Source organism: Poeciliopsis prolifica, unplaced genomic scaffold (assembly GCF_027474105.1).
Source record: "Poeciliopsis prolifica strain line A6 unplaced genomic scaffold, Auburn_PproV2 SCAFFOLD025, whole genome shotgun sequence".
Classification (NCBI taxonomy): Eukaryota; Metazoa; Chordata; class Actinopteri; order Cyprinodontiformes; family Poeciliidae; genus Poeciliopsis; species Poeciliopsis prolifica.
In genome coordinates, this window is record NW_026562400.1 from 5,826,279 (window position 1) to 5,846,663 (window position 20,385).

Consider the following 20,385-nt stretch of genomic DNA (forward strand, 5'->3'; position numbering starts at 1 on the left):
ATGTAAGACCATATTTATTTCTCTCAGCATTCCTCAATAGATTTTTATTGCTTTGTACTATATAATGGTGCATAAACTCACAGCGCTTTGTTTCATGCTTGTTGCACAGTTCTGCTTTTTTGAGGCTGTTAGTGAAGGAGTTATGAGAGTGTATTTGTCCAAATTAAACAAAGCCTTCCAACCTTTTCTTCTGAAGGTTACAAATGACCCAACTGTATTTATAACCTGACATTTTAAAGGGCTTGTTTATTTACCAAGGCTCTATTTGTTATACTACCAACTGGCTCAAGTTTGATATTTTCAAAAAGAAGAGAGAAACTTGCTTAGTTCTAATAAAACATGCAAATAACAATGATTTTCCAAAATAAATTTACATGTGTCCATTGGAACTTTGTCTTTTGGAAAATAAAAAAAGAAGTACACAACACTGCTTTCTTGTTTCTGTTTTTTTCATCCTTGTCACATTGGAGTCACCAGGGAGAGACTTGGCTTATTTGCCTAAGGGTTGCCCTTTTTTCCTTAACAACAAAGGGAAAGCACCCCCACACACCCACACATCCACACCGCAACACACACAGACACACGGACCACAGTTCTTATCCCTCCCTTCTTCCTTGAGTTTGCCCTTTTTAGGCTGTTCCTCTTTTTTTTCCATGTGAAGGAGGGATAGTATGACAGCTTTTCCTGCTCTTGCAGACCCAAGCCGGGAGAGAGAAAAACTCTGTTACTCACTCAGTCTCCAAGTTTGAGAGGAAGTTACCACCTCTTCCCCAGACTCTGAACACGCACTGCTGGCGGAGGCACACACATACACTCACACACAAGTTGTTCAGGACAGCAGAAAGCGTGAAACAGCCAGGACTGCTTGTAAATGTGTTTGTGGAGGGAAAGAAGATTTGCACTTGATCTGAAGATCTCGGAGTGGACTGAACAACTTCTTCTGGGACGTTTTCCTCTCATCACCTACCAGTGAGTTTGACAGTTTGCTTCAATGTGTATGTAGTACCATGGAAACCTCTGTGAAACATACAATGCAGCCCTCTGTTAAAGTTCAAATGCGTCGCTGATTGTTAAAACTTTATATGTTATGGAGGTGCCTGTGTTGGAAAACTTTCTTATTCTTGAGAAAAAACGAAATCCTGTACCACTATTGTTTCCACTTGGCAAGCTCTGTTGAATATGAAAGAATTTGGAGAGTTTGGGAAACAAAGACTCACTCAGCTTTTACATGTGATGCTCATAATAACAACCATATGTCGTCATAGATTAAACTACTGTTTTTGTCAAAACCAGGCATTATCTGAGCAGGATTTCCATCCAAACAGAGCATCATTGTGTGGTCCTCCCTCATATGTGTGTTTTCCGTTCGCAATAAGTGAACCGGTGCAAAGAGAATACTTGAAGCAGAGGGACCGGGGAGCCTGCTAATGGCTTTCCGGTGCAGCTGCACATTATTTAATGACTGGTTTGTTGCTGTTGTGATAAAACAAACAAACAAAAATCTGTTGAGTAAATTCTCAGCTCAGTTTTTTTTTTCTTTTTTCAGATACAGGTTTTTAAAAGTAGGAATTAAACTTGTGCACAACTTCATATGGTTCTAGTTCTCATCCAACTTATACAATCTTATACAAGCATTCTTGCACAACATCAGCTGCCCATATGCTTCAGTCAGGTTTTGTATCTCCTTCTGTCTGTGATGAATGTTTGTGGTTAGCACCTCCTGTCAGAGGAGACGGAGAAGGAAGGTGATGTGTGGAGGTTGGATTGGGCCTCTCCTCATCTGTGTCTAATCCAGTCAATCTGAACAGGCTGGCAGCACTTTAACTACATCTCCTATTCTCAATCTGATAACCCTTCATTGAATGAGTGTGAAAGTCAGGTAAATAATACCTTCGAGCATAGACGCCTGAGGAGTGTTGACTCCTCTGTGACCTCTTTAGGCTGTTCAAGTTGGCAGACTTTCCTTTTACCCAAAGCCCCATAGTCTCATTTATCAGCCGACATTTCTTATCTGTCTAGAGGCTGGTTGTTAACGTACTTTATTTACCCCGAGGTCAGAGGCTGTGATCTGATTTGACTTGCTTGTCTAAACTCCCATGGTGCCAGCCAGTTTGAAAGGTGATTACACAAAGTTTCAGTCCAGTCTCAGTCAAAGTAAACGAAGAGAAAAGGGCACCTCAAGATAGCACTGCACAAAGACAAGAGATAAACACAACTTCCTGTTAAAGATGGGTGAAAAGTACACTAAGGCTGTTTGTAATTATCATTTCACAACAGCTCAAGGGAAGACAATTCAGTGTGACAGATTATGCTTATCACATATCAGTTTTGTGATCACACTACTTCCAATAGCTCTAGTCATGTTTAAGAGCAGTGTATCTGTTTAGATTTTTTAAAGCTATTTCTCAGCATTCTGCACTTAGGGACTGGACTTAAACCTTCTAACAAAACTGCATAAGTACATATTTTCCAATGAGCAGCAGAAATGCAGTAAAATTGGCTTAACTGAGCAGAAAGTCACACCACATCAGATGATCATCAGCAGATCTCTTAGACCCCCAGCTGTTGTGAACATTCGTCATCCAAATAAGCACGATTCATGTTTTTATTGCTGACTGTTCAAAGATGGCTACATCTTTGCTGCTTTATCCAATGTGAAGTCAGAGAGTATGAAAATATTCCTCAGCTTGATATATATTTACTCTGTGCAATGACTGAAGATACGAATGCATTCCTCCCATGATCATATTGAAGCATGTAAAATTAACTTTGATGTTTTTATTCTTTCTTTTGTCACAGCAACATGCACTTCTCAAACTTTTTGCCTACACATACATTTATTAAGATCCCCTATTTACGTTCAACAAAATGTTTGACAAGTTAAACCCCAAAACTTTGCCTCGACATTCACCCCTGTTCTTCTCACTTATATAAACACTGACATGGAAAAGCCCAGGCTTAGTCAAATCCCTGACAGATTTAGGATGAAAGTAATTTCTAAAATTTCAACACGTTTCTCCCGGCATGCTGGATTTGAAAAGGTCCAGCAAGAGTCCCATTTGACTCGAACACGACACAAAAACTTTAATGTTAAGGCTTCTGCTACTCTGTTTCATACTTGGTTTGCCACAGTGGGAGTCATTTTGCTCCTTCTCACATCTTTACTTGTGCAACTTTGGGTGTAAATATTAATCAGCTGGATGTTGCTTAACATTCATAAGCTTTGATCAGGTCTTTTGCATGTTGTACAAGAGTCAATCAGTCCAAATGGATTAAAGAAAAGTTGAACAATAAAGATAGGTGAGTACTATGTACCTATATATTTTTCAGATGAAATGCAACTAAATTATACATGATATTGGGGTTTGTTTTGCTGTTTTCTACATAATTGATGAAGATTCTCAAAAAGTAAGAAAAATAAATGTATTTGCCAGATTATGGACATACATAACCTGGCAAAGGAGATAGAGAACTAAATAAAGAGGTAAACTGATCTGGAACTGTGAAATAGTGTTTTGTTCCATATCATTAAGAACAGAATAATAGTCCTTGCACCAACCCTGATGTTACAGGGTTGGTGCAAGGACTGTACAAATGTACAAAAGGCTGACTGTAACCTGTCAGGCTACAGTCAGCTTATTAATACTTGCAATGAGAAACCAAAGGTTGAGGGAAAACAAAGTTAAACAGAAAAAGAGAAACGTGCTTTAAACATTGTTGGTTAGTACAGCTGTGGTCTGTTGAATGGTTGAAACAGTTCTTTTTGGGTCAGTTTCAAACAATCAAAGAAAGCTTTGCATCAGTTAATTCAATATATGCCAAATTATTTGCTGTTTTTAAAGTGGAAATGTATTGAGTACTTGAGTTTAGTTCTCCTCCATAGGGAATAATCACAAAGATCTCAGTTTGCAGTCAAGCAGCAGTCGATATCTGAAAGAGAACTGATTTAGGAGTATATTTTCACAATCTCTTTATCAAATGACAAAAAAACTTTACTGTGAATGCTATCAAGTATTTATCATACATTCCAATATTTTTCAACAAAATAAAACATGCTACAAACTAATTTCAAATAAATAAATGACTCAAATACAAATTAAAAGGTAGTATTATCTTAAATGACTCTACAATGTTAGGGTTTGAGTCTTAGTATGGTTCTGTCAGGTTTCTAAAAAATATCAAGATATTCTGAATAAATTGGTCCTAATAACAAATGGCAGTGCTGGAGTTATCCTGTCTGCTAATAGTTGGTAAGTCATTCGAAGCCACTCACAAACAGGACTTTAAACCATGCCAGCAACTTTAACTTTATTTACACAAATACACTCCTGTCATGGTGATATTTGTTAAATCTGGAGACATTGCATCACATTTATAGGTAGTATAAACCGATATCTTTGGGCCAAGTCAAACAAAGGGCAAGCATGTGTTTTGAATGATAAAGCAATTTTGTGGGTTCATAGATTTAACAATAGATCTCTTGTTTGTATGCTTCTGGATAGTTACCCAGATCAATCACAATAATGTGCTCAAAGCTCTATTTACTGAGCAATAAATGTGTGAGGATGCAAAAGAATTAATTGTAGTGTACAAGAGCAGATACAAATATCTTTCAACAACAACCACACCAACACCTGTAAATGTTTATCTGCTCCAATCTGGCTCTGGACTGATATAAGCTTCATTCAGTGTCTTAATAAGGTGCGTAAGGAAACAAAACATTGTATATCCTCTGGATTTACAAAGTGAAGCATTCAGACTCTACCTCACATTTGGAACACATCTGGATGACATTAACCACTTGCCCTAACCCCCCCGGCTCAGTCCCCATCTCTATTACCCTCACATTACCTGCCTCAGCCGGCAAAACATGGTCCTCACAGGACTAGGGTACACCCTTCAGGATACAATGGGATCGAGTTCTTTGTTTTACTCTTAGCAAGCTGGCATTATATTAACAACAAAGAAATTGTTGTTTCCATAGCCCAAGCAAAGCTAAAAGGTACAAAGTCTGGAATCAAATGACAAATAGAAAAGAATGTCTGATTTGGTTGGTTTTGTGTTTGCTCTTGGAAACGTTTGTGCCCTTGAAAGAAAAGCTGATATTTATTTATTCATGAGTTTGTGTCAAATAAAGCAGATCACAAAGCAGAATACAAATGCATATAAAAAAGTTTATTATTTAAAAAATAATGTTTTAGTCCCACATAAACAAAAAGAACCCCCTAACTATTATAACTATTATGCAAATGTCCAGTTCACATAATAAAATGCAAATTGACTGACTTTAGTATTCTGAGACATTTTGCAATTGCAACTGGCAGCAGGCAAGGCAACAATTTCAAAGTCAGTTTTCCCTAATATGTGGTTTAAAACCTTTTATAACAAGTACTCACTTACAGATGCTTATAGATTTTAAGCACAATATAGACTTTTTTAGGTTTTGTATATATTCTTTTGTTTTCATGGAGCTTTGTGTTTTATTCACACACTTTTTTAAAGGTTTTGTTGACACTTGTTTATCAGTTATCAGACAGGAAAGTGGGTTATGAGAGAGAGGGAAAAGCAAAGGTTATTGGGCCAGGAAATGAACCCATGACAGCCTTGGCTGTCATGGGTTCATACATTGCTTACACTTTACCATACATTGCTTACACTTTACCATACATTGCTAACACTTCACCTCTGCACCACTCTCACACACAGGTTTTGTGTATATTCTGTGCCCTTAGGACAAGTACCCTAAAGTCATAAATCCAAGTAGATTTTCTGTAGGTTTTACACCAACCCTTAACGTAGAATTAAATAGGGCTGCCATTCATTGAACATGTATTGATAAACACCATAAAAAATCTCTTTCAGCAAAATTTGCATGTCTTGCTAAAAAAAAGACATGCCAGAGATCAGTTTCTTCTGGTGCTCCTCTTTATTTTTTGGATTCACATTGCAAACCTTAAAACTTACCCAGGGAGAGGTGTGAAAACCACACTATAATTACTCCAACAAACATGAGCTCAGCAAACCTGCACTTGACCATAAGTGTGAGGTTTTTACATCAGGTGACTGTTTTTTGAAGCCCACAGTATTGAGAGGCAGATCCTGTGTGTTAATCCCTTATGAATGTTTACAGAAGATGCAAATTCACACACAAAAAATTACTAATTGCTTGATGTTTATTAAAAACAAAAAGGGATTAAAAAAAAAAAAACACAAGACACTGAGAGGCAGGTGAGTAATAATAGTCTCCTTTCTGCTGAATTGTAATCTAGAAGAACCGCTTTGGAACCGCAGTCATCTGCTATGACTTTGCAGTGCTTTTGTATGTTCCACTGTGCAATGTTTATGATAAATGCAGGTCAATTACATTAATTATTAATTATTTTCAGTGTTATAACACTCCTCATGGCTTTGTGTTATTTATTAAATAGTTTACATTTTATGATACCATAATACTCTGAAAGACATTCCTCTGCATTAGAAAAAATGCACATATTTTCACTGTTTATCAGCTTTCAGCAGAAAATACAAACACTTCTGTGATCAATCTGTTATGTAATGATGCCAGATTGTTTCCAGGTCCAGATTCAGTAGAGAATATGTTTGAGTAAACAAAAAAATTGCACAGAGTGGTGGGGCTTTAGATCAGTGTCTCATTAATCAAAATTTTCATAAAAATTAACTGCGTGCAAACTAATGTAGAATTGTGCAATAGAAAGAAAAATGTACATTTTAACTTTTACTTACGAATAAAAACCTGACATTCGTACTTAACTGTACTTAAAACTTTTGTTTCAATAATATGTGGAAGAAATTTTAGGTGAAAACGTATTCCCACAGCTTTCCACATGGAAAGGTGAACACGTTCACCAATTTTTTGTAGATCTGATTGGAATTAAATCAGACAGGAGTCAGGACATCATCCATAAATATCAGCTTTCAACAACTTGCACAACATTTTTAAGATTAAAATTCAATGCCATTTCTCCTTTGTGGATTGTTCAGGGCCAAGCTCAGCATCTGGACTAAGGCTTAGTTTAAATAAGAACTGCCTTCATGTTTTCTTTCCAGATTAAACAATATCTCTTTGTCTATGTCAGCAACCCTCACTGACAAGAGGGAAACAGAATTAATATCAATAACAGATCCCAACCAAGGAACTTGGAGGAGGCGCATCCTTGGATTCTCCAGAGATCCCTCTTGACAGTAGGCCTGAATCTGAAGAAGACAAAATGTTCAATTTTTCTTATGAAGGATATTACTTTCACCCTGCTGATCTTCATAAATGCTTTCACAGACACTGTAAACACAGAACTTGGTCTGGGCTATGTTTCAGTTTACAAAATGAAAAGGAATACATGCACCCTTACTCTCATGGGGAGAACTAAAGTTCAATTATATTTGCACAATTTGGAGCCTTTTCTGTGATGTGATTATAGGTATAAGAAAAGTATCATAAATTTCTTCCACCAGATATTTGCTGATAAGGTTTTATATACTTTGGAAGTTTTGAGACTCCTGTTGACATTTTCTCAGCTGTGCAGGGAATTTCATTGTGAATGACTGAAAAAGCAGTGTTGAGACATTGCTATGATTAAGTATATTTATTTAAGTGGAACTTGATGTAGCCCATTTCAGAATGTGCTCTGCAAGTAGAAAATAGTAAATAAATGATCTAGATTATTGCTTTTGATGCCACGGACCATTAAGTCCAGGCCGTTTGCTCAGTAGCAGCCAACAAATCAAAGCAGAAATGTTTTAATGAATACAATCAAGTGGGAAGACACTAGCTGCTATAAATTCTGATGGCAGCCTTTGTGATCTTGCACACTGGAGAGCGCTTGTGTGTGGACTCAAAACAGTAAAATATGATTTAATGGAAATGCAGCTATTTTCATTGTGTGTAGTTACATTCCAGACTAACCGCAGTTGTAGGAGCTTAGCTGAAATTTGAGGTATAAAAAAATACTTCTTCCCCTTCTGTGGTTCAGCATGTGTCATTATAATGGGGAAATAGCCAAGACTGGCTCCCTTGTGTAATCTGACCTTTTTATCTTGTGTTTAAATCAAATGTTGCTTGACTCTCTGTGTTAATTCATCAAAGGCTTATGACTTTTATTTCTTCATTGTGGAAGGTCTTTGGACAGTTTATGAATTAAGTATAAAGAATTATTGTATTGTATTTTTTGACAAGTTTCTCAATTGTAACTGATAATCTACTTTAAAAAGGTAGTGCTGTGGTGGCACAGGGGGTTAGCACGCCCCACTTTTGAAGGCCTTAGTCCTCGACGCAGACGTCACGGGTTCGACTCCTGGTCTTGGCGACCTTTGCCGCATGTCCTCCCTCTTTCCTGTCTTCCTACTGTCAAAAATACAAGCCACTAGTGCTGCAAAACTCTTTGGAGAAAAAAAAAATGATTAAAAAATAAATAAATAAAAAAACAGAAACAACTGTTCTGCATGTTGACTCCAAGTCAGATTTATTTATCACCCTATCTCATGGCACTAAACAAATACCATGTTGTTGTCTCAAATAAATTAAGAAATTTAAACTCCATGATGGCATCTTGCTGAAGCTCACCCCCAGCATCAGAAAGCAACAGAAAGAGAATCAAAGTGATTTTGTGCCATGACTGCAGGTGCCAGAATATAATGCTGTGGATGATTTTCTCAAAACATTTTAACCCCAGTTTTAGGAAGAGTAGTGTTTGTCTTTGAAAGTTCACGATTGCAGGCTTTTGCTTGGTTAATTTATGATTTATGAGTGACAAGAAGCATCTCAAAAAGAAGATAATTGTAAAGGTTTAGGCTCTGACACTAGGGAATTGACCCATGTGGCTTTTTTTCCTGAGGTCGTATTATTAGTACAATTGATTTCTATGTTCCTCACTATGCAGATGACACTCAGATTTATTAATTTATGCAACATAGGAAATGTTAGAGAGCTTTTCTTTTCTTTTCATGAATTTATAAGTTGAATCACTCATAAATTGCTAAAAACCTGACATTTTTTAAATCAGTAACATTTAAAACATTTTTTGATTTGACAGAAATACTATTTTGTGTTTTTTTTATTGCATCTGATTTACTTATTAAAAATGTTAACATTTCATCCTTGAATATTTTTGTCAAATGATGGGATTCATGTTTTCCACTGAAACACACTTCTGTTTTACTTCTGTTTACTTTCCCTTCTCATTTGATTTATTTCTTGTGTTTTCTTTGCCTTAAACACAACTTTAAGTTGCACTTCTGGGATATGAGTTGAACTGACTTGATGACCATCACAGCTGACAGTTGTATACAGTAGAAAACTTAGACACTGGGTCCTCCCAATTTTAGACAATAGCTCCAACGGTGCAGGAAATTATTGACTTGAATGTGTTCCCTTCAAAAAGGGACAGACTTTGGCAGAAGGAAGAGGAATTGTGTTTATCTTCAAGTGGATGACCAGAAAAAGACTGTGCTACATTTGGAGTTTTTCTTCCATGCTGCTCCTCCAAAAAACCAAAGCAAACAGCCTCTGCCAGAAATAGACTTCGACCAGGTTCCATGTCACAGCAACAAAGCTCTAGTTTGTTTCCCCTGAACAGCTCTGACCTAAAACGTTTGTACTAATTCAAGCCTGTCATTTGTCCAAGGATTATATTTTGTTTTCTGCTTTATAATTTTTTTATGGCATGTTTTTCAGACTTAGTAAAAAAAATATCTCAATGTGTCAAGAGATTCCTGAACAGTCTGCAGCTAACAAAAAAAAAAAAAAACTTCAGGAAGAGGATGCTTGTGTTTGACCTGAGGATGTGAAATCAGGAAAGAGCAGATGATAAGCTAGCCGGGAAAAAAAAACATTATCGTCACAGGACGTTGCTGCACAAGAGCCTGTGTTGCTGCACGTTTGACCAGGTAATTGGAAAATCATGTTTCCACTCCTCTTTCTGTTCACGTTTAATAATATTCAAAACCAAATTATGTGCTAACAGTTCTAAAACTTGAGAATAATTCAGAATCCTGCCATTTTTATATCACCTGATATGCACAGTTATAGGTGGTTGTTTGCCGAGCTGTAGTTTGTATTTTTAAATTTATATAAGCATGTTATGTTTCTGTCCTGAAATACCTGAAGGTCTATTCTTTTTGTGCATAGCATTTACCAGATTTAATAATCAAAAAATAATATAACAAAAAACATTCATCAAGTCACTTAGGCATAACCATTTGTGAAAGAGAATGCCTTAATTTTAAGTCTGCAAGGTAGGGCCAGGTCTGCAATGGTAAAATAAACACTTGGAAAAAATGAGTAAAGGTTGAGTCATAGGATATTAAACATGTTGCTTAGAAAGAGATTGACTTTGTTAATAATTCCCTGGACTGGGAAGAAAACAACTTAGCTAGTAAAAGTCTTGACAAGCCATATGCAAGTCTCCATTTGTTATTAACCACTGATAGTAGCTCCTCCTGTGTGGTCAAGCTAAATTTGGTTTAATCCCTTTGTGAGAAGAGGCCATATGAGGTACTAAAGCTGTCCAATAATTTCACTTAACCTTCACAAGAAGGATTATGACAAAAAATTAAAAAAAAAAAAACAATCAATTCAAAATCTGCTTTTGATAACAGTGAATGAAATAAACTTTAAAGATGGGTGGAGATGAACATTGTAATTTTTTTAATGTGACATAAAATTAAAAATACTCAAAAGACTTTGTCCAGGTATGTCCCAACCGTTCAGTGCCGAAACAAAAGGTCTCCGTGTTCCTCCCATCAGCGCTGGGAGGGGGTGTCTTGGAAAACGTGTTGGCACAGTGGCTGCTCTGTTTCTCACCCTCCCACTCCCCAAACACTGTCTCACTCAGGCACTGTGTGGAGAGTCAGCAAGATCAAAATCAGCTCAGGAAAGCAAGGGGTCTCTCCTAAACCAACAGCAACTGGCAGGGCAGAGGAGTGTTTCCTAAACAGGAGTATAGGTTCAAAAATACACAGCTCAGAATATTTCACAGCATCCTCCACCTGGTGATATGTACCGTGTTATGTAGCTTTTACAAACAATGTCCTGATCTGGATTTTATTTTGCTCTGATATTGATCCAAGCCATTTCAGGAATAGCATTTGCCTTTATATTTAATTAAAATCAGTTCTATGTTTGTACTGTTTCAGAATTATAATGACAGACAATTTTATTGTGAATATGGTGAATTGTAGCATGTTTAAGATGCTGCAGTTTTGAGCAGTGACTTTGATTTATTACAGTGATTTATTACACTGTAATTATTATTACAGTGTAATAAGTAATTGTAGTATTTGTAGTGAGCAGTGACACTAAATTACAGATAAAAATAAATAAATAAATGGAATAAATTGGCAAACCCAGATGCAGTTTTCTGACAAATTTGAAGTTTTTGTGCAGATTATGTTTTGTAAAAGTAACTCAAACATTAGAACTCAGCAGATTTTCCTCCAGTCTCATTCTGGGTAGCGTACTCTCCAAAAGCCCTGTCCATGTTTGCATTGCAGATGCCTCAGTGAGTTTGTTGCTAATGTAGCTTGACGTCTGTGTGTGTGTGTGTCTGTGTTTGTTCTCATCTCAGGGTGGCCAAATGAACTGTTTAGCCTGAAGACCAAAGATCATAGGCCCTGATTCAACAGCAAGGGAGAGAGTGAAAGGACCGAGACCACTGCAGCCTCGCTTTACATTATGAGTCGCAACTGAGGAATTTCTTTAGGTTTCCATTTTGTGGTGAGTTTCATTTTTAAACTGAACTCTTAATATGTAAATAGCTTTGCTTTTGCTGTGGAAATCTTGCCATGGTTTTTAGTTCATTAGTCGACCAGATTACACATGGTTTACAACTGTGGTTTTGTGTTTAAATTCCTTTATTTTCCAGAATACATCAACAAATAAGGCTGAGTGCAATATAATTCCCAGCAATAGCTAAATAATGAGAGCGATCAAGCAGTGAAGTTCTCAGAGTTTTTAATTAAGAGTTGAAAGCAAACACAAACACTTGGTCTGTGCAATTTAAGGACATTTGATTGACGCACCGGTATTAAGACATGTGGTTTGATTTAAAGCTCTGTTACTCGAACTATTTTTTTTTAAGTATAAAAATTTATATTTATCTCTTACTAGGAATAAAGTCAAGGCAAATGCATTTCAAGTAGAAAAATCAATGGTTTGTCACCTTCCCAAAACCTGAAATGCAGAATGAATGCTGCAAGTTTAAAACAGACAGAAACACTAAAAACTGATTTTATTTGCATTTTAGAGGCTTTTTATCTAATAAAATCAGTGTGGTTTTGTTGTTGCTGTTGTTCAACAGCATTCTGCACACATCAATGTCGAGTAACAGTACAGAATGAAGCAACGTTCAGCATGTAAAACTGTGCAACCCAGATAATGTTTCAATATATAAAATGCAATGAAAAGTATTATTACTTGCTCCTAATAGCAGTAAGTAATATTAAATCTTCAACTTTTGATTGACTTCGGTTTAATGCCGAGATCAACATGCTTCAACAACTTGTCCCTTTAAGCTGCGTCTGCATATTCGTGCCTCATAGCTGTCAATTAGCTTTGTCTTTTATCTGGTAAATCCTCAACAAACTATCTTTGAAATAGAAGTCAGTTTGAGGTGACTGTCTGGTAACCTTCATGGAGCAAGATTGTGATGTAATCAGGTCAGAAAACTGTTTGCAAAACGGTGAAGTTTCCAAAAAAAAATCCACAGTCAGCAGCAAAGTGAAGAAAATCAAGGAATAGATCCACTTTCAAAATGATGATACACAATGATGGTGAAAATAACTAACATTGTGGTTTTAAAAGGACAAAAGCTACTTCCACTAAAACCCCAGACCAGAATTGCTGGACATTAAAATTTGTGCGTCAAAAGAGAATGAACCTTCACGACTCCAGGGCTTCTTTGTGAATATTTTTCTTTAGGAATGAAATCTTCCTAAAGAGTGTAAAGAGTCATGAGAGCACATAATGAATGACACAAACACAATAGAGTTTGCCAGACTGAAAGGCTGGCAGGAAGGATAGACCACTTGAATGTCAGGGACACAAACGCTAAACAATACAACATTTTCACTTCTAATTCATCTTGGAGTCTTATCTGATCCATAGGAATTCTGTCTGACCACTTGGAAGAATGAACTTCACCTGATTTACTATGTTTTGAAGATCAATGAATCTTTTGTACATTTTGTCCCACTACAGTCATAAATTGCATTGTATTTTGTGGGAATATTAAGTGCTAGGCCAACACAAAGTAATGCATAATAGTGAGGCAGATAGAAAAATTAAATGATTTATTTCCTTTGTTATTAAAAGATAATGGAACCCACACTGTTTTCTTTCCATTTTAAAATTACGCAATTATTGTGCATAAACATTTATGAAATGCAGTGAAGTTTGTTCTTGTAACTGGAAAAGTTCAAGGTGCCTGAGTCATGGTTCAGAGACAATTTTCCCAAATATATTATAATGATCCCACACTAAACCATGGAGAAGCTTTTGTTGAAGACTTGGAGGTCTCACACCACCCACCCCTGAGAAGTTGTGGGTTTGCCTTTAGACATTGAACAGAATTCAGATATAAGGGAAGAGGAATTAGGAAATTATCTGAAGGAGTCCAGGTGATTTAAGTCAGATTATATTACAGATTCAGAATAAATATGCTGTCTTTTATGTTTGTTGTTCTCCAGGTTTGAAAAACTGAAAACAAAAAAAATGGACGTTAAGAAAAAAGAAATGGATCTCCTTAGCAACAGCATTGCAGCTTTTGCACACATCAAAGGTAATTCACAGTACAAAACACAGAAGCAAAATTTAGCATGTAAAACACTCTACCTGGAAAGTCATGGTTTGTTTGTGTCTCCTCTGCAGCCAATCCGGAGAGCTTTGGGCTTTACTTTGTCCTGGGAGTGTGTTTCGGCCTGGTGTTGACCCTCTGCCTCTTGGTGATCCGCATATCCTGTAAGCCACGGACCAAGATCGCGGCCCCCACGCCTGAAAAGAACCCCTTAAGAGACATCAGCGTGGAAGATGAGGAAAGCGATGATGATGAGGATGAGGAAGGGGAAGAAGGAGAGGCCTCTGTTCCATTGCCCATCACAGAAATCCCTGTTGGGAATCATACCAGCCAGTCAGATGGCACTCTGAGTGTGAACGTTTTTACTTCAGCTGAGGAGCTGGAGCGCGCACAGAGGCTGGAAGAGAGAGAACGGATCATCCGGGAGATCTGGAGGAATGGCCAGCCTGATATCCTGGGAACGGGAACAGGGACTATTGGAAGAGTGCACTACTACTAATGAACAGAACGCTTCCAGGAAATCTGAGTTTGTAACAGACTGGACATAAAAACATTTGGGCCTGGTGTCCCTTCAACTTGAGAGCTTCTTTTTTGATCCAAAGTGACTTGTGGGACATAAGAATATCAGTGCCAAATTTGAGATATTTTGTTTTGGCAAAGCTGAACTTTGAGATATTGCACTTCTTATGTAGCACTATGCATTACTGTCAACTGACTATGCGTATTTCAACTTAAAGGTGTCTTAGTGGCCTCTTTGGAAATCAAGTGGAATTGATGGAGGAACGGAAGGATTCGTGGAGGTTTCAGTCTGTAAATATATAAGAGGGAATATAGATATTGAACATGCGAATGTTTTCTCTCAGTTCATATTCCTAAATATTCCTAAATTCACACCAGATGTCAGGAACACAAGTAATCCCAAAATAAAATGAAATTCAAATGAATTAGTTCATAAATTCCTCTTTCACATACTCTGATACTCTGTTTTTCAATAAATTTTCAATGGATTTTAATTGGGTCAAAGTCTGGTGATTTAAGTTTTTCAAGTGATGTGAAGTTCCACTTTTCCAAACATGCTTGGACAATCAAAGTCATGTTTTGGTCTCATGTAACCAGATTCTTTTATCCCAAGGTTTCTATATGTTTTACAGATGATCCACAAAATATTTCAAATGAGCTTCAGCATTTTTATTTCAATAATGGAGCCTAGTGCACCATTAGTGGTGAAAGTCATGACTGTTGGGTGCGTTACTTGTAGGTTTCATGTGACATTTGTACTTGCTAATTGCTCTGTTAGTGGTCCTTTGCTCTTTTAAAACTCTCCTGAGTATTTCAGCGACAACTCTGGGCATTAACCTTCCAAGGACCACTTGGTCATGTATGGCTTATACTGAAATTATGTTCCTTCCACTTTGGGATTATTCTCCAAAGAGTCCACTGTGGAACATTAAAAAAAGTATAAATATATCTGTAACCAATAGTATCAGTTTGTTTTGCAACAGTTGGATTAGAAAAGTCTTGAGAGAGCTCTTTGTCCTTATCCATCATGACATCCTTGGTAATGAGAAACCTTTTTTTAATCGACTACACCAGCAGGACATTAACAGGCACTGTTAGAAAGCATCGTTTTTTTTCTGTATGCTTGCAAATTTTACTGGTTTCTTGCTGCCTGTGGCTCTGTGCTGCTTTTTTTCTCCTTTTCAAGGTTAATTTCTCATTTCATTCCATTTTATTACGCAAAACTTAATTTGTGGGCTTATTTGTTTGGCTTTCCTTTTGTATATGAATTACTTGGGTGGCAAATGACATCTGGTGTCAATTCAATGGCATGCTAAAAGGACCATTAAAAACACTTACTGAGAAAATTGTTAACATGGTCAATACTTATTTTCCCACTGTATTTGGTGCTTAATGTTAAAACAGCAGGTTTGCATATATTAAGGAAAACAATGCAGCAATAAAAAAATCTAAAGTTTGTCTCTCCTAAGCTGTTGTTTTTGATATATTTAAAACATATTTAGTAATTCAGAGACAATTTTAAACAAAAAAAAAAAAAAAACATGAGAACTTGTGACTTTGATCCACAAGCACCGCTAAATAAAAACAGCAAGACACATAAATTTAATCTGCCATGTATCAAGGTTTCAGGCTGTTGGTGCAACTTTGGGCCCCAACTGAGCTCTGTTTTCATACCACAGCTTACTTGAATATTGTGCCGACCATTTCCATACCTATATGACCACAGCAACTTATCCTCTGACAATTACCTCCAGCACCAAGTCATAAATCTCAACTGGTTTCACATGACAAGAAGTTTCGCCTCATCGTAAACCAACGGAGCACCTTTAAGATGTGGCAGAAGATTTTCTCCAGCCTACAAATCTGCAGTAACTTAATAATGCTATCGTGCTAATCGTACAAATCTCTGATGATTGGTTATGGCACCTTGTTGAATCTATGCCACAAAAAATGCTGATGAGTTTCAACCTAAGACTGATGAGGTGTTGTCCCCCAAAGTGGTTCATGCGTGTAGCTAGTTGTAAAGACTTTATTCCACCTTGAAGGATCAATTCAGCTTTTTGAAGTTGGGTTCTATTGAAGGATCATGACCAGTCAATAGCTCACCAAGCAAAACTAGAGCCCTGTCAAGACATAAGCAAACCCTTCTAACGTTACATTTACATTTAGAGAGCCTAATATGTAATTGCAATGCTGTTCTTAAAATTGGTATTTAAAATAAATAAATAAATAAAAATTGAGACAAGATGAAACTTCAATTTTTATAAAGTCCTCCATTAATCGCTTGACTAACAGTGCTACAGGCCTCCATGGTGGAGCCAATAAATAAAGTTCAATCAACCTTTAAATACTTTGCCTAAAACTCTGAATGGAGCGGCTTTAAATAATACTACAATGTTGAAGGTGATTGATGGCAATGTTGGGCTAGAGGAATTCTTAATGGAGCTGATGTGTCTATAATGAGCTTTTTTCTGCTTAAAAAAATAAAACTAACTTACAGAGCAGAGAAGAGGATGAGGAGACCTCAGCATGCCTTCTTCCTGTTTATCATTTGACTTTCCTCAGTCGCCTCATATCCACTGCTTTAATCTTTCTATTTAACTATTATTAGCTGCAGATTTGTGAAGTTTGTGTTTTATAGCATTTTACACTGAACACAAGCTGCTCAGAATGACAATTTGCTCCATTCAAACCACAATCGTGTGAGTGAAGTATTCTACTCACACATTTTCTGTGTTCAAACAGAGAAGAGCAACTGTTTTAGAGTTTTAACAGGAGAGCCTATGCAATATGTGTTGGAAGCATAAATCATTTATTTGCCAAGGACTGAAAACAAGATGTCAGTAGGTGGCGATGTTGTACAAAAAATGTGCAAACAGACCCGATGGAGCAAAAGAATGGTCAAGTTGCTCTGAAAAATCCTATTTATAGTTTTCCAGACAATAGAGACATTCATGTGTTTCTATTGTGTTTCTAAAACATGCACAAGTTTTTTTGTGCTATTGTAACCATGAAACAATCTCCCCTTCAACTGGAGAAACATTGTTGATGTTACCATGATAAAATAACTTGCAATTAAGTTTTGGCAAAGATCAATGTCATTTTCATAGGCGACAGAGTGCTGTTGTTAGCAGCTGCTGAAAGTAACTAAAATAGTTACTTCTAATGTAACTTAGTTACTTTCCAAATCAAGTAATCAGTGATCTAAGGTATGTTTTCAAGTAGTAATCAGTAATCAGATTAAAGTTACTTTTTCAAAGTAAGTATGCCATCTGTCTTCTGTGCAGAGAAAGTTTGGCTGTAATGAAAGAAAATAATCTAAGAATATAATCTATCAAGCTTCTCAGAAACACACAGACAAAGACAAGAATATAGAGCAGCACAATAATGTATTTTCAGTTTATAATGCATGCACTTTAATTTATGTATTTATCTTGATATTAAGAAACATGTTTTTCAAAACAATTTATTTTTTTGCTGTTTGCCTGTTAAAAATGTTTTCACTTGAGGTTACTGACAGAGCCATAACAAAATATTGTTTTATTCTTTTAATTATTAAATAATATACACTGTGTTAGGTCTTGGTTCAATAACCTATATGCAATCATTTCAATATATTTTAATAAACATTGAACCAGTCCGGCCCTCAGCTTATAGAAAATTAGTTTTTTTGGCCCTCAGTGTATTTGACTTTGACACCCATAGTTTAGATTATCTAATTATTTTGAAAACACCTTATATAATTAATATCTGAGATTTTCTTAGACGCTTGTAAGCTGTTGGAAGTGCTTGATAGAGGTTCGTCTAGATGTACACCTTGGTAAGATGCAGATAAGAATTACAAGTAATTAATGACTTCTAGGAGACAATACTTTTATGTTTAATTTGTATTATTTTGCAGTTTTGTTTTTTTTTTTTTTTTACAGAGACTGAATGGATCCTTTCAGTATATTATTGTGTATATGCCTGCTTCCAAGGCGTGAAACAGCATTCTGTTTTGTGTTAAATGGTCCAAAGTTGTTTAAAAAAAACAAAGAGATTTTTGGGCATGGTTGCTTTCCAACAATCAGATTAAAACAGAGTGCTGACCACATTGGTTTATTTGGGGTTTATGGGGGTTTCTTATAACGTTTGACTGCTCACTCTGCTGTCTGTTTACTGGAGCGTTTTCTTTGTCTACTCTTCTGTTGTTGGTGCCAGATAACTATTTTAACTCTAATGTTAAAGTTTGTGGAAATATTAATTACTTCTCCTGCCGAATATCACCCGTCAGTTTTTTTTTTAATGCATCCTACAAAATAAGTGTTCATAAGATAGTGCTGGTCACACGATTGACAAATAGATTGTAAAATTTCTTCTGCAGGTGCTCCTTCTGAAGTTCAGCTCCTGACTGATCGTTGGGACAAGAGCCACTGAGTTCATATTCTTATTAGATGTGATTGCTCAGTCTGACTCATCCAATCCAGATCAGCCACAAACAAAGATGATGCTCTCTAAATTTTCCTTTTGTTGTCTAGCTTGTGAGCAGCCCACACATTGTTTCAACACAATGACTTGTGTCATGCTCTGTAATGTGGTTTTGGGAGGAGTTTGTCATTATCGTTCCCAAAGCTCTGATGTTCTGAGCTTGGTGGATCCAGGGAATCATGAGGTCAGAACTCCGAAGGCCAATATCACTGAAATGTGATGAATCTGTCCCAGAAATGATGCAAACTGATGAAACAGCCAATAGACTTGCAAAACCCAGATGATTTGCCCACACTGAACAAATGTTTGCACACAGTTAATCTTCAATGACTTGTTGACTTCCAGGAAATGGAATTATGAAGGGTTGGCTCAGATACCTTAGGCTTTAGCTAAAGTCTTTGTAAGGCTTTAGCTAAAGCCTAAAGCCTTACAAAGACACTCATTCACTAAATAATCAGTATATAGTATTTGTCAATGTTCTTTCTCTCTGCTATATTGATAGGAGAAACATGTTTTGTTCTTGCATGAAAAGATTGCATGAGTTCTTGCTGTGAATACGTCATAGACAAGAACCCGCCTTGAATCATCCACAAAGTATAGACTGTGCTGAAGGAGCTGCTGAGCTCAGGTTAGCCTTATTGGTGTTCTCTCTGTTGAGGCCTTTCATGTCAGTTCACTGGCAATAATAATGCAGTAAACTGGAATAGTTCTTATTTTTTATGTAAACATATTTCAAAATTATGTTCTGAATACAAAAGATATTTCATTAATAATTCCAGCTTGAATTTATTTATTTATTTTTTTTTCTAAATGTCTGAAATATTTTACATTTCATCGCTGCTGAACTGTCATCCTTGGGGACTTTCAGTATTTCTCAGACAGAGCCAAATATGTGTAAAATGTTTACTGTGATTTATTGGTGTCCCTGTTGGCTCAACAGCATTCCTCATTGCTGGGAATGTAAAACCGCTTAGAAACTAGTGAAATGTAAAATCCAAGGAGAATATAGTTCTATAGGAATTTTACTTTTTCTACACATCAACCTTCACAAATATTAGCAAAAAAAGGAGCTTACAATTATATTGTCTTTAATTGCAATTGTATAATTAAAACTCAGCATTTATTGTGAGTATTTATTTGGGAGAAAGGACCCATCCTGAGATACAATTGATTTGACCAAATACTGAGGGGCCACAGGTTATTAAACTCTTATCAATTTCTAAAGTTGAATAAAACTGAAGCTCTCAAGTTGATCAATACCTAAAAACCTTTAGTTTAATTCAATGAGATGTAAATATGACTCAAAGAAGATGTCTTTGGTTGATCTGAAATGGTTGATCCAAAATAGCTGCAATAAATCAGTCACCTATTATGTGTTCATATCTACAGTCAAAGCAATACAAAATACAAAAGAGCTGAAACTGTTGCAAAGACACTGAATAAGGATCCAGCTTTATCTTGTTGCCACTAAAAGTGAAGAGGATGCGCATCATAGGTTTACAGAAATCTTCTTTAGCAACCGTTATATTTCATCCACACGTTTCTTAAACTTGGAAAAAAATGTTCTCAAACAAATTAATGGGAGATGTGTTGC

The 20,385-nt window shown here is 36.4% G+C and overlaps 1 protein-coding gene across 2 annotated transcripts; it reads left to right on the forward strand.

The window, feature by feature from the left end:
* The first annotated feature begins 694 nt into the window (after positions 1–694).
* On the forward strand, positions 695–15,792 carry eva1ba (eva-1 homolog Ba (C. elegans)). 2 transcript variants are annotated; one of them, XM_055047365.1, is made up of 4 exons: positions 695–969; positions 11,580–11,728; positions 13,699–13,790; positions 13,880–15,792. In XM_055047365.1, the coding sequence occupies exons 3-4, from the start codon at positions 13,724–13,726 to the stop codon at positions 14,302–14,304; spliced, it is 492 nt and encodes a 163-aa protein (XP_054903340.1). In that variant the 5' UTR covers positions 695–969; positions 11,580–11,728; positions 13,699–13,723; the 3' UTR covers positions 14,305–15,792. The 2 variants fall into 2 exon arrangements, with proteins under 2 accessions (XP_054903340.1, XP_054903341.1); XM_055047366.1 differs by lacking the exon at positions 695–969 and adding an exon at positions 9,758–9,900.
* Positions 15,793–20,385: the final 4,593 nt, after the last annotated feature.